This window comes from Rissa tridactyla, chromosome 9, assembly GCF_028500815.1.
Source record: "Rissa tridactyla isolate bRisTri1 chromosome 9, bRisTri1.patW.cur.20221130, whole genome shotgun sequence".
Lineage (NCBI taxonomy): Eukaryota > Metazoa > Chordata > Aves > Charadriiformes > Laridae > Rissa > Rissa tridactyla.
In genome coordinates this window covers 20,117,962-20,131,654 of record NC_071474.1, presented here as the reverse complement: position 1 = coordinate 20,131,654, position 13,693 = coordinate 20,117,962, and the positions used below count along the sequence as shown (strand labels likewise).

The 13,693-nt window shown below is 40.4% G+C and overlaps 1 protein-coding gene across 2 annotated transcripts in view; it reads left to right on the top strand.

Moving 5' to 3' along the window:
- The window catches only part of DAPK2 (death associated protein kinase 2), a 56,381-nt gene that overhangs the window by 32,289 nt on the left and 10,399 nt on the right, over positions 1-13,693 (top strand). For both annotated transcript variants that reach the window (XM_054213411.1, XM_054213410.1), the window contains exons 4-9: positions 2,781-2,919; positions 5,947-6,076; positions 7,221-7,269; positions 7,948-7,974; positions 11,746-11,898; positions 13,294-13,339. In XM_054213411.1, the coding sequence (XP_054069386.1) occupies positions 2,781-2,919; positions 5,947-6,076; positions 7,221-7,269; positions 7,948-7,974; positions 11,746-11,898; positions 13,294-13,339 (544 nt within the window). The remainder of the gene's footprint in view (positions 1-2,780; positions 2,920-5,946; positions 6,077-7,220; positions 7,270-7,947; positions 7,975-11,745; positions 11,899-13,293; positions 13,340-13,693) is intronic.

Genomic DNA, 13,693 nt, shown 5'->3' with positions numbered 1-13,693 from the left:
TTGAATGCCTGAGTCTGTATTAATGAGAAATCATTGCATCTCTTCTACTGAGTTTTCCTTTAGATTACTCTTCTAAGGTCTCTGCAGCTTCAGCTAATGTCTTAGGCTATACCACAAGAGACTGCAGAGTAATGTACTGTTTGTAATGTGTGCTGATCACTGACCTTCAGAAAATGAAAGGCTAATGTGGTTGTAAGAGGGAATCTTTTGCTGATAAAGTAACAGATGGACTTTAGACTCCCTGAATCTTTTTTTGTTGTTTCCTTTTTTATTTTTATGTTGTATTCTGTACCTTGGAAGTTCCCCCTGCGTAGCCTGATTCAAGGTTAGGGTGAACTAGAGAGAACAGGATAAATACAGCAAGGAGCTAGCAAGTAAATCTCCTGTGATCCTCGTTCTTGCAGGCTGTACAGTTTCTTCAGTGATGCCTTAGATGCAGCTGGTTGTTCAGGACGTTGCTGAGGTTGCTGTTGGTGCAAAATCCCTGGTGTGCCCTGAGCAGCTAACCCAGCTGTTCTAAGTGACCACTCTTGGGGTCACTTAAAAGTTGCCAACTTAAGTTGCCAGCCTCCTCCAGGCAGGAAGGTATTCTCTAACAACCTTAGCATGGGCCTCTGTGCCAGGGGAAGGTGAGGGGAATGGCTTTCGCAAAGTGGCTCAGCTTGTCTGCTCTCCTTACGTGCTACCTTCTTTTGCCAAGAGAGAACTTTTTTATTCTCAGTCCTGATTAAAGAGTCCACCTTAAGGAACGATCGTCAAGGGTAAAAGAGGAGGAGAGAGTAGTGTGCCTACATGGTTAAATTCCAGAAAAGTAGAAGAAAGTATTGTAGTACAGCTGGCTTCCTGATGACCTGCCTGCCAGAGATGATTGCTTAAGTGAGGTTTGAATAGAAATCATTAAGGAAATGGGACTTGCCTGCTCTCTGTACACAGATTTCACTAAGAGACGAGTTTTACTTAGAGATTTCTTTACTAGCTTGTCACAGTCAGCCGTAATAATTTTTAAAGTAATGAACAAAGGCCCCTAAACCTACTACAATATGGAAAGGAGACAGTGTTCCCTGGCTCCTGAAGTGCACAGGGGTAAAACAAAACCTGTCCAGCAAGGCTGATGATAGTGCTGAGACCCTTGGTATGTGTCACCTAAAAAGAAAATCAGAGACCATGTAAGAGTCTTACAGGCTGAGTAACTAAGATTAATAGAAAGGAGAAGGCAGCAGCCAGAGGCAGCAGTTGCAACATATTCCTGGGTCATATGAGTTTATTTTTGTTTGCCAGACATTTAGTTGTAACAAATAAAGCATCAAATGACTTCTGCCAAGGTGAAGTGAGATGACTTCTGCCCAGGTGAACTGTCCTGCCTCATGTTACTTAGAAAGTTTCTGACTATGTGGGACCTGTGAAAAAATATACAGTAATCAATGCTCAAGTCAATAGGCCCTGTGTAAATCTCTGCTGCTGTCACCCACAGCAACAGTAGAAGCTAAGAAATAAGTCCAATGTCTTTGTGGCTTTTGACACGTTGTTCTTGTTTGCAGTTGGCTTGTCCTTGCAGGTTTTGTTAGCTGTTCACCATAGTTTACTCTGAAAGAGGCAGAGTAGGGAATCACCATCTTGTCACCTCCAGTGTTGTGTGGGAGCCTGAGGTCAGAGGAATGGTTGCACAAAAGACGTCTGCAGTGCACAGTGTGATCCAACTTGTCTGTGAGTCGTGGCACTTAGTTAACTCAAAGCGTTTGAACCTGCCAGTTCTTTTACAGATACATCAGACAACAGGGCCAAAATGTTGTTTTCCAAAATGACTGTTGGATCTCTCCGGTCTTGTGCTTGCACTCTGAATGGTGACCACAGATGGGTAGGACGCCTGAGCCCAAGAGCACCAACCGCTTTGTGGGTGCCCCCAACAGTAAATTTGAATGAGAATAAATTAATAATACCAATGACAGTGTGAACTGGAAACAATAAATTATGAATAACAATACAAACAATGCCTAATTCAATATCTAGATCATCCTGTTTCATAACATATCGAAAAATAACACTGGAGCTCTCACTACAAAAATGGAAATAGAAGTCTTATGTACTAAATATATATTGAATGTTATTTCAATTTTGATGTGAAAACTCATAGTAACTAATAGTACTTCCTTGATGTGGGAAAACAAATTTAGGTACCTTCCAAGCTGCTACAATCTGCGTTCTTCTTAAAAATTCAGCACAAAATAAATGCTTTCATGTCAGTTATGTCAGGCAAGAATCTGTATTAGAACAATGTAAAGGCTGTTCTGGAAAGAAAAGAGATTCTGTTGGCAGGTCTTACAGATCTTATTGCCTCGTGTTTCTGATGTCAACCGATAAGATTCTTTAACAGTTGTTGACTATTACAACTTGTTCAATTTCCTCTTTCTCATCCAGAATGAAAATGTTGAAAAATAGCAGTTGAAGTGGTTAACATCAAAGTCTACCTATTGAAATATTCACGGCTGTAGATTCATCAAACAGTGTACCTTTTTGTGGTCCTTTATTAGTCATTGATGAATCAAACCTTGCAGCATCAATGAATTAGGGAGAGCTAGTCCATAGTTTACAGGGGAGAACACTGAAGCCAAAAGGAAGTTTTGGCACACCTGGCACCAGAAAACAAAACTCTAGATTGTCTGCAAGAGCAGCCTTTTTCTAACTGTATGGAGGTTTTTTGCTACTTTAGTTTTCTGTGCTTATGTTTACTTTATGTCTTACAATGCAGGAGATAACAGGACACTTTCTGATGTGTTTTGCAGAGTTTCTGGAGGAGAACTTTTTGATTTCCTGGCACAGAAGGAATCTTTGAGTGAAGAGGAAGCAACCAGATTTATCAAGCAGATTTTGGATGGTGTGAATTACCTTCACTCTAAGAAAATTGCTCACTTTGATTTAAAGGTAAAGATGCTGATTTAGACTTATTGTTACTGTTGTTTTTTAATGATGGACTGTGCCTTCTACAATTTTAGATATCTGTATTTGATAGCATGCCTAAAATAAGGGAAGACCATTTTAATTGTGCTTGACAGCTGAGTGCTCTAAAGAAGACAATATCCTTTATTAGGCCTATGAAAAATAAATTTTAAGCCTTCATCCTTCAGCTGTTTGCTTTTGTAGTAGTATCATCCAAAGCATCCTGTCTTTTAAAAAGAAAAAAATAGAAAAAAATTAGAATGATGTGCAGAGGAAATGCATTTTTGGGAAGAGGAGAGCCAGGGCCAGCTACAAACAACTGTTGCTGCTTCCATTCCCCACTGTGTTTAGAATTACATGAAGAGTATGTGTCATCTAGTGCAGTTCGGTTAACAAAAAGACTTGCTGCTTTCTTAGCTGCTTACGGCATTGAAAGCACATCACAGAGAGCTCTCTTCCTAACGTATCAGGTGATATCTATAGCTTTGGCCCTTGACTTTGATATCAGTACACCTTGCCTACGCAGTACAGAGGAGACTCTCTCTCTCTCTCTCTCTCCTTTTGGTTGTGGCGTACCTAGGTGAACATGCTTCTCTGAAGCTAGGAGCCTGTTGTCCTTGGGAATGAAACTCTTGAGACTAGAAGAAAGTGCTTTCTCAGTATCAGACTCACAGCTACAGAACTGGCTGCCTCAGACATTGCTGCTTCCAGAAATACATTCAAAATGCACTTATACCATAGGATAAAGTAGAATAAACCAGAGGGAACTGTTTTAAACTGAAGGAAAAAGGAAAAAACTGAACTGCTAGATTACATGTTCTTTCTCGTAACTTTAAATCCAGGTTCGTTTATTACTAATTACACGTGCTATAGATAGACTCCTCCCCAGTTCTCAGGATATATATATGCTGTTTCCTTGTGCTAAATGTGTGCCCAATGCTGTCTTTGTCTTAAATTGCTTGGTCTTGAGTCAGTGTTAATGGCATATATGTAGTTGTGGCAAATCACATCTAACCTAAGAAACTGGTTTGCAAACAGCTGTCCAAATCTTCACGGGGTGCATGTGAAAAAGTGTAGGGGATGTGTGAACACGAATCCAGAAGCCAAAGACTGAAAGTTTTCCCTGTGTATTAGAAAACAGCGTAATATCCAGTGGCATGAAATTATTGTGAGAACATAGGTGCAACTTTTTCCGTACTGATCTTTACTGATTTTGATAATTAATACCAGTAATGTCAGGTGGACCATGAAGATGTTACAAGAAATGCAAGATAGGAATCAGAAAGGATAAGTAAAGAATCATTTCACCGATAGTGAATATCAAATGACCTAAAAGATATTTACAGAATAACTCGACTGGGTTTTATAGGACTGGGTTTGGAGTTTTGCTAGTGTTAAATTAGACGTGTATTTTTAAGCAGTGATCTGATTAGATAGAGGGTGATTCATAATTATCTTGTCACTTGAGAGGGCTCCATTGACTGCAGTGGAGCTACAGTAACTTAAACTACCTAAGGAATAAAACAGTCCAAGAGGTAGTGAGTGTTACTGTTTGTCATTTCAGTCTGTTCTCTCTGCTCTAAACAATCTTACATCCTGTATCTGGGGTGAACACATATGCCCTAGATCCATGAAAGAAAACCAGGCTTGTTAGCCTGAGGCTAAAATGTTCTTGGTCCAATGACTATGACAATAAATTATTCATATGCGCCTTCCCAGTGTAGCTCTGACTGAGTGTATGTGTTAGCAGGAGCTGCTTCCACGTTAGGATCTGCTTTGAAAAGGCCGGGCAGCTGCCAGCAGGGAATCAAACTGTCTCACTGTTGCTCTTGGGCTTATGATTAAGTTATGACAAATTAATGCATTAAAGCCCTTCATGGGAGATAAACTGAACCCGTAGTTTACTCTGAAACCTGAGAAATAGGGCCATGGTAGGGATTAACTAAGGCTGAGAAACTTAGTTGAAGAAATAAGTTTACAAAATATCTGTTATGTCTGGTAAAGAAAGTCAAAGTCTGTGGTTGAAAAAGTTAGCTTTAATTTCACAGTTGTAACTTCGTCTTTTCCATGAAATGCTATGAGAGATGCTACATGTCCTTTTAATAGCTTGCTATCATATATGAGCTAGGACCTCTGGTCCCAACTCTTTCCATTTTCTGGACTGTTTAGATAGTAAATCCTGGATCTTTCCTGGCCTTGTTATTACAGCTGTGAATTTAGTTTCATAGAGAAGAGCACTTTCCTTCCCTAAGTAGGTTCAGAAGTGACTAGAATCCCTCAAGAAGCATTTAATAAGACATCTTCCAGTGGGTTACAGTACAGTATAGGGACATCTGGGTAGAAAGAGTGAGGTTTCCCAATAGTGTCAATTCCAAAAACAGATCAGTAAAAGTGCTGGCAGTCAAAATATTCAGTGGAGAAAAATATTCAGGCTGCTAGCTGCTGTACGTGTGCACCAGTTGTAACTGAGGCAAATCTATGGGGTCAGGGTTTGACCTCTTCCCTGCAGGGGAGATACTTTCTGTTTCAAGAAGGGACAAGATAAACCGAGCTTCCACTTTGTGTTATATCACAGTGCCGCTGGGCCGATAATCTAGTGGCATATCTTGTCACGTTAGGAACTACGCACAGTTGTGTGAAAAACTTCTGTCTCATTGTGAAAAGAGGGTATCTTGTTTTCATCCTGACAATAGCCATTGTTAAGAAAATAAGCTTAAGAGTGCTAGCAGGAAGATACAAAAAGGCAGATTTTGTATGAGATAAAATTAAAGGAATGAAAGTGTAACTCTTACTAGATTTGCTTTGCTTTTATGAAGTTCTGGTTCATTCAATGATGTCAAATTTCACAGTTGTCATCCCTTTCTCAAAAGAATGAATTGGAAATTGTTAGCCACAGGGATGTGTTTCTTGTTCTACAGTGTTGTCTATGTGAAGAAAAAAAAGTACTTGAGAACTCTCTTTCCCGATATATTAATATTATAATAACAAAGATCTATCTTTTGTTATTTTTAGCCTGAAAACATTATGCTTCTAGACAAGAATATCCCTATTCCACACATCAAACTCATTGATTTCGGCCTGGCTCACAAAATAGAAGAGGGAGTTGAATTTAAAAACATTTTTGGAACTCCAGAATTTGTAGGTGAGTTACCTGTTCTTTTGTCTCATACTGCAAGTTCCATGCAGAAGTTGAGATGTCTGTTCAAAGTTAAGTGAGGGATAGAGGTAGTTTCAATATCATTTGTATGAAGGTCACCTAAATCTAGAGGTTTACTTTATTTTTCTGGAATAGCCGAAAGGTGCTTTCTATAAACCAGATGTGCTACTCCTGTAAGAGCAGGTTGCTGCCAAATAAATATTTAGAGATGTAAATTCAGGATTGAGACTGTGAAACCTTGCAAACACAAATTATAATTTTTTACTTGTTGCCTGGGGCAAGTAAGCTCTCTGCATTGTAGTAGACGGGTACACAGTTACACGGGTATCTCTGTCATTGCCTTTCTAGATAAAACTGCCTCACACTGTACACCTGTTGAGTACAAACCCCTCACATCCCCTTATGTTTTTCCACCTGATTCTCTTTTTGTTACTCACTGATCATAATTCTAATCTGTCTTGCTTGGATTTTGGATTAATCTTACTCCTTTTTACTAGTTCCAAGTAGAGGTTTTGAGGTTGGTTTTTAGGGGTTGAGGGGCGGGGAGAGAATTGTAATTCATATTCCAGTTAAACACAACTGCTACAGACACCTTTTTTCATCTTATTACCTCAGCTGGGTCTTTGCTTTTGCATGCAGTCTTATATGGAGACGTTTTCCAGTAAGGAAATGTTTCTTATAAAGATAATAGGGTTTGACATGGACAGCAATGTAGTCTGGCATGTAATTTCAATCTCTTGCTGTTTCTGACTGGACATTAGAAATGAGCTTTAATGGCACCAGTGAAAAACAAAGCAAAAGCTCAGATTCTTAGAGGTAACGTTGTCCTCGGGAGGTGAAATAATTTGTTATTTGTTATAATTTGCACTGTAATTAGTGTATAATATCTGCTTCACCCTTGTTCTTCAGTTGCATTATAGTCCAAGTTACTCTAAATAATCTCTTCTGGACACCTGTGAACTTGAATTCCTGTCAGGGCTCTAAAACTATAAACGGCGCATCCTCTAACTACCATTCCTTTTCCCGCCCCACTTTCTCCCCCTTGGTAATTCTTGACCTGCTACTCAATTCAGCCTGGTAAAAATTTGTTACCTCAGTTGCTGAAGTTTGATCCATTTTTTTCTTACAGCTCCAGAAATAGTAAACTATGAACCGCTTGGACTAGCTGCAGATATGTGGTAAGTTTTTAACTTCTTTTTTTTCCCCAAGCTGCTCTACCATTATTTTTTCACAATTTGCTCAATAGAATCCATTCTAGTGCAACAAATTCAAAACAAAATGAAACAAAAAACTTAAGTGCAGTTAATAACTCTTTGTTCTGTCTTTACGTTTTTTATGCATTAATTAAAAGAGAAGCATTTAATTTCTTCAAAATTATAATGAAAAACGTTAATGATGGCAGTTATAGAGTTAAACAGTTTGCCACTGTTCACTGCAGAGGAGAACTCTTAAAAGAAAACATGTTCCTCCAGTGCTTGTGACAGCTTTATTTATAAGAGCACTGCATGCAGAGGAGACCTGCGTACTAATCTGATCTGCTGAGAAGGCAGGCAAAAGAGGTCACCCCAAATAAAACATCCTTGCGTCTGTTTCTTGGTATTTCTGATGTGTACTGCAGTAAATACCTGCTAGAATAGAAATACATAAAGAGACTTCAAATAGCCACGTTACTTGAAGTTATAAGTAAAATTAATGTTTTCCCTGAACACCCTTCTTTGAGAGATATCAGCAGTTATCTAAAGCCATGATGGCTCTCCTGCCTGTATAGCAGCTGCTATTGACTTTTTCATATTGTGTTCATTAAGAAGAATACAGGTCACGTAGAACCCCTCCAATTAATCTCCTTTGTTTTTTAGGAGCATAGGAGTCATCACCTACATACTGTGAGTACAACAGATTCACTTCTGTAGAAGTCTTACTAAAGAAAGGAGCTGCACACAGGGGGTGGGCAGTGGTTTGTCTAATGGGCAAATGTTATCCTGCAGCCTTTTCAGGTTTAAAATAAGGGGTAAAAGAAGAGGGGCATTCTGAGCAGACGAAGAAAAAGCGTCTTTAGCATCACTGAGCATTTCTGCTTCTTATGGGACCTCTAGAATGACTATGAGCTACCAGTGTGTGGAGAGAATAGAAACAGAAAGTGTAATAGTTCCATTTCCGAGGTGAGTTATTTCAGGTGAAAACAGGGAAGTTTTAATTTGCTTGTAAAGGCAGCAGTCTAGTTTGCTATGCATAAATATGGTCGCCCGTATTCAAAAAGGTGAATTTAAGCTGGGATAGGAGCAGAAAAGTTGACTCTGGGAACTAAGAATTCATCGTACAGGAGAGAAAAGGGGTTGTTAAAGCTTGTAAAGCAAAGGCTGGTTGGGAATATCATTGCAATCAGTAAGCACAAGGGAAAGAAAAGATACTTTTTAGAGGAAAAGTGTGTTAACTGGTGATGAATAAATAAAAGTAGGAAATTATGACAATTTCAGACTCTCAAAGAAATGAGGTTCCATGGGCATCCTGGAGACAAGCAGTTGAGAGAGTTTTAAGATGGAGCTCGACAATTTGTGAAACTGCTTGCGTGACAATGGATGCATGCCCTGGAGGCACAGCACTCATTGCTTCAAGAATTCTTCTTTCCTCTGGTTTGATACGAGAGCATCAAAGTCCATTGAAAGCAAGCTCCTGTGACTGCTGGGGAGCAGTGCGTGGTGGATACTGCATGCTTGGAAATACCTCACCCTGACATTCCTGCCCTGAGCTTCTGTTGTTCCTAATGACACTCAGAGGACTAACTTGGTGCCAAATTTAAAGGATGTGCACTCCTTTAGTATTAAAGGGATTTGCACTACATGGCTCAGGGCTCAGTACAGGCGTGGAGGCTTGAAAGGGAGAGATTGTCTTTTCAGCGTGGAAAATAAATGTAGTGGAATTAAATTCACTCTTGGGCTATACCCAAGGCTTAGAGCCCAAAAGCTGTAAAAGAGCTATGGTCTGAATCTGAGAAATCAGATTCAGACCAACAAATTCCATTGTGTCCTGTGGTGCAGAAAAAGATAGGGATATGGATTGAGCCCAAGCTCAGGTACAGGGGTTTAAAATATTGTCCAGGCCCTTGCTTTTTATCAGCACTCTGGTCTTCAGTGACACATGTACTTGACAGGACATTAAACTTTGTAAATTGCTGTTTATGTGTGTTCATAAATGGTGAGAGGAAAACTTAATTAAGAGTTGAAGATATGCAGGTGGAGATACTTACCATGCTATTACAGTGATGCACAGACAACCAGGTGCTCTTGAGGTTTTTCTGTTGCATTGGGAGTTCTGTCCTGGGGGCAGAATAATGAAGTGGGTTTCTGTACTGTATCCAGTGTAGGAGATCTGTTTTACCTGGTTGGCTAGTAGTGATTGACATAGAAATCAAGGTTGAAAATCATCTCCCTACAAATGATCAGGGGAAAAAAAAAGCATGCTTTTTATGATGGGAGGGGTCAGCTTGCATGGTATGCTATGCACTAGAAATTTGTATGCCTTTAACTAGTATTGCCTGGTAATTTTAAAGCCTTTTGTTCTGAAGAATTCTGAAAAAATGGGGTGTGTTAAATGATACTGCCTACTTTAGCAAACATGGCAGCAATCAAATGGATGCCATAGTCGGGTGTAGATATCAAAATGCCTACAAGTCCTTAATTCAGTAACCAGTGGAGTGATTCACTGGGTTGTACAGGCAAAGCCTCTATTACTGAGGTCTGCTGTTAGATGTTTACAGGCACTGAGTCAGGATATGACAAGTCATTTGCATTGGATGTTAGGATTTGAGAATCCTCCCATTTCACAGACCTTAAAACTGAGTCCCAAAGAGAAAAAAAATGAGAGGAGAATAGAGGACTGTTGGCTTTGGCTTCCAGCAAAGGGCGGGAAGGTGGAATTACAGCTGCTTCATGGCACAGTTTTGGGAAAGGGAAAAAAAACCAAGGCTTTAGGGCAGGTTTCCAAGCCTTAGTTTTGGAGCAACGCCCGTGGTCTGTAGTGAGGTGCCTGCTTGTAGCCTTCTTTGTGGCTAACAGAAATGGAACAAAAGCTTAAGAGGGAGTATGTAAAAACTGTTAAGAAGTGAGATTGACTGGGGTGAAATTTACTGCATCAAAGACAACTGGAGGACCTTATTCCTGCTGCCTTGCTGTGTCAGTTGCTTTGGTGTCATTGTATGATCAGAGAGGGAGAGGAAACACTGTATGCACTCAAATGTTTATTCTGTGGATAAAACTACATGTGGTAGCTGGGGACTGGGCTGAATGGCCCAGGTGGTCCCATCTAACTTTCTGCTTACCCCCAAATTCCCGGTCAACACGGTGGTGGCAATACAGACAAGGTAAAAGGTCTGTTGAGCGAGATCATGAAAGCAAGCAGTTCAGTATTCAAAACCTCATTTTAGATTCCAGGAGTTTGCTGCAGTCCTGTTTTGAGCCTGCTGCATCCTGGAACTATGCTATCAAAGCTAGACATAACAGATAAGCATAATAATAGCCCAGATTTTTAAAAAGGAATGAGATCAAGTTCCTTGGTATAAATAACATTTCCCGTAAATCAGACTTTTGCAAGTCAGCATCCCTGTGGATTGGGGAGGGGAGGGGCAGGGAGGGAGGGGAGGCAGGGCAGGAGGAGTCTGCAATGAATCCATTGTGACACTTGAGTTTTATGGAGCAGAGGTAAATAGTCATCAAATATGAAGGTCGTCAGTCACAGTTGAGAGATAGGCAAAGCAGGGCGAAAGCTTTTTCTGTCTAAGTACAGATTGCTGAATAGCATTTTATTATGATGATGTCTCCATTATATCCTTGCAGTTGGAGCAAAGTGCCAACAGAATGAAATTTTGCATTGTTCAGAAACAGTTGGATTTTATTGCAGCCAAAGTCCTTTTGTTTGTGGATTCCTTTTAACAAGCAGTGTGGCCCTACCTCTCTGGTGGAGTTGGCCCCTAGACAAGGCCACGCACCTGACTTCTGATCACACATTGTGTTTTGGTTCCAGCTGAGAAAGGTCTCTTGGCTGAACCCACTGTGCAGGGAACTCGTCAGTAGCTTTGCAGACAGAAAAGCAGTAGGGCCAGGGCTTTTCCTGAGGTCCGCTCTGCAAAAATCTATAGAAACACTACTTTATCTGCTTGAAGCTGATAGAAGCTTCTGCCTGGTACTGTGTCGTGGTTTAACACCAACCTACAACTAAGCACCACACAGCCACTTGCTCACTTCCCCCACGGTAGGATGGTGGGGAGAGTCAGAAGAGTAAAAGTGAGAAAACTCGTGGGTTGAGATAAAGACAGTTTAATAAGGAAAGCAAAAGCCATGGATTCACGGCGATGGAGACTATCCTCAGCTGAAGCTTTTTCTACTTTGATTAGCAATGATTTCAGTGAGACACTTAGGAGAATCTGTGCATTTCTATCTGTGTGCACACATTAGTGCTGCACTAGAGACTTTCAAGATGAGTCTGAGTCATAAGCACAGCTGTAGTAAGCCAAAGCTGGACCTCTTATTTCCCACGTGGCATGGCTGCTACAACGCGAGCTCCACAAATGCCCTGAAAGTATATTACACCGTCACTGTAATTTCATTAGGGGACCTCTGCTGTTTATTTTTCCAATTGATTCTTCTTTCTGGCTTATTTAGGCTTAGTGGTGCATCGCCTTTCCTTGGAGAAACTAAACAAGAAACGCTTGCAAACATCACAGCTGTGAATTATGAATTTGATGAAGAATTTTTCAGCAATACCAGTGACCTGGCCAAAGATTTTATTCAGAAACTCCTGGTGAAAGATACACGGTAAGTAAAAATTCAGAAAGGTCCGTTTGTCTCTAAGATAAACCTGGTGAAATAGCATGACGACTAATCTGCAAAGCTTTGCCTGTAGTGTGTATTGCCATTCAAGAGCCAGACTGCTGCTGTGCCCCTGGTTAATCGCTGCCCCCTAACAAAAGGGACCCAAATCTCCTCAGTTAAATTTCTCTTTCGGGACTGAATTCTCACCTGAGCCAAGCCTGGTACAACAGGGTGTAGGTGAAGGGCTGAAAATAGTGTGCAGAATCTCTAGTACTGGGTAATCACCACTCCACTATTTCAGCCTATAATGAACTACTTGCAAGGTGGTGACATGATCCCAGAATATGCTCCCAGTCGTGCAAGGGCAGAAACGTCTTCACACGTGCTCATAGTAGAATTGTTCCTTTAGTCTCTCTGCATCTGTTGCAATTGCCTAGAATTTGCGTGACAGCTATCCAGATCTTTATTCCCAGTTCACAGGAACTACAGACCTTTTTTTAGTTTTTCTTGCTTTTAATAAAGTGTACACAGAAGTAGCATCTTCTTCCCCATAACCCTATTCATCCTGGAGGAAGGTCAGGCCTTGCAGTTCTTTCTAATGGCTTCATTGGGGGAGAAAATAGGTATTACAGAGAAAGAGGCAAGCTGTTCGGTCAGGATTTCTGCAAATCCTCAGACCTCAAAACCTCAGAATAGGTTAGGGGAGGTGGGTTTTGATGAGAGGTTTGCACAGGTCTAGCAACCTCCTTTGAAGAAAGGACAAGTCGGTGATATTGATATTTGTCCCATGCACAGAGGCAGTCCATGTGCAATGCTGTGTTCCTGCCTTTGATTCTCCGAGCTCTTAAAGTGCCGTTCACCAAACTGACACAACACAGAAGGAAGTTAGGACTGATCAGATTTGATTAGGTTTGAAGCATTCCTCTCAGAATTGTTCTTTCAGGAAATAGCAGCTCCTGCAGTGCTGTAATATAGTGTTCCAAAGGACAGTTTTGATAAAATTATTGTTGTATAGCTTGATTCAGAGACAGTCATATTAAAGGTGCATAGAAGGGATTTATTTTCGAAGCATGCAGGGTGAACAAAACAAAGTAATGTTTTATCACTTTCTGTGGAAGGATACACAAAAATACAGGTAGATTGTGATCAAGTAAGAATTAAAATTGTGTGGAGTAAGGGCAGCTCCTTATTGAAACTTAGAACAGTTACTAAACTACACGCAAGCAGTATGCCTCATGGAGAAACATAACCCTGAAATTTGAGAGTTAGTCCTGACATTATCTTTATCAAGATAATTTATGAATGCTTCCTAAAGCCTGGCAGAAGCGTGGGTCAATGGACTTGTGTATAAGGTATTTCTTATTCAAGTCTGTGAGGTTTTTTGTGTTGTTTTTTTAGGAAACGGCTTACAATTCAGGAAGCTTTGTCTCATCCGTGGATAACGGTAAGACTGAGTAGAGAAACAGATCTTGCTTTTTACCATGAGCAAAGCAGAGATAATATTCTCACTCTTATTGGTGTGTTAAACAGAAAACTGTCCTCTAAGTACTTAGAAACCCTTGGTGTCTCCAAGAGATGCACTGCAAAGAAATTGGTTGGGTCTGACTAAATCCTCAGATTTCTGCAAATGACTTCTTTTATTATCCTAACTTTCAAAAAGAGGGGGACAAAGCTTTGATGTTTGGTGCACTTACAGTATCCTACATTAGACTGTGCTTTGCATTTTTCTCTGTTTGCATGCATATATGCCACATCTTGGGTTTCATGTTTTCTTGAGTTGAGAGTTGACAGGAAAAGG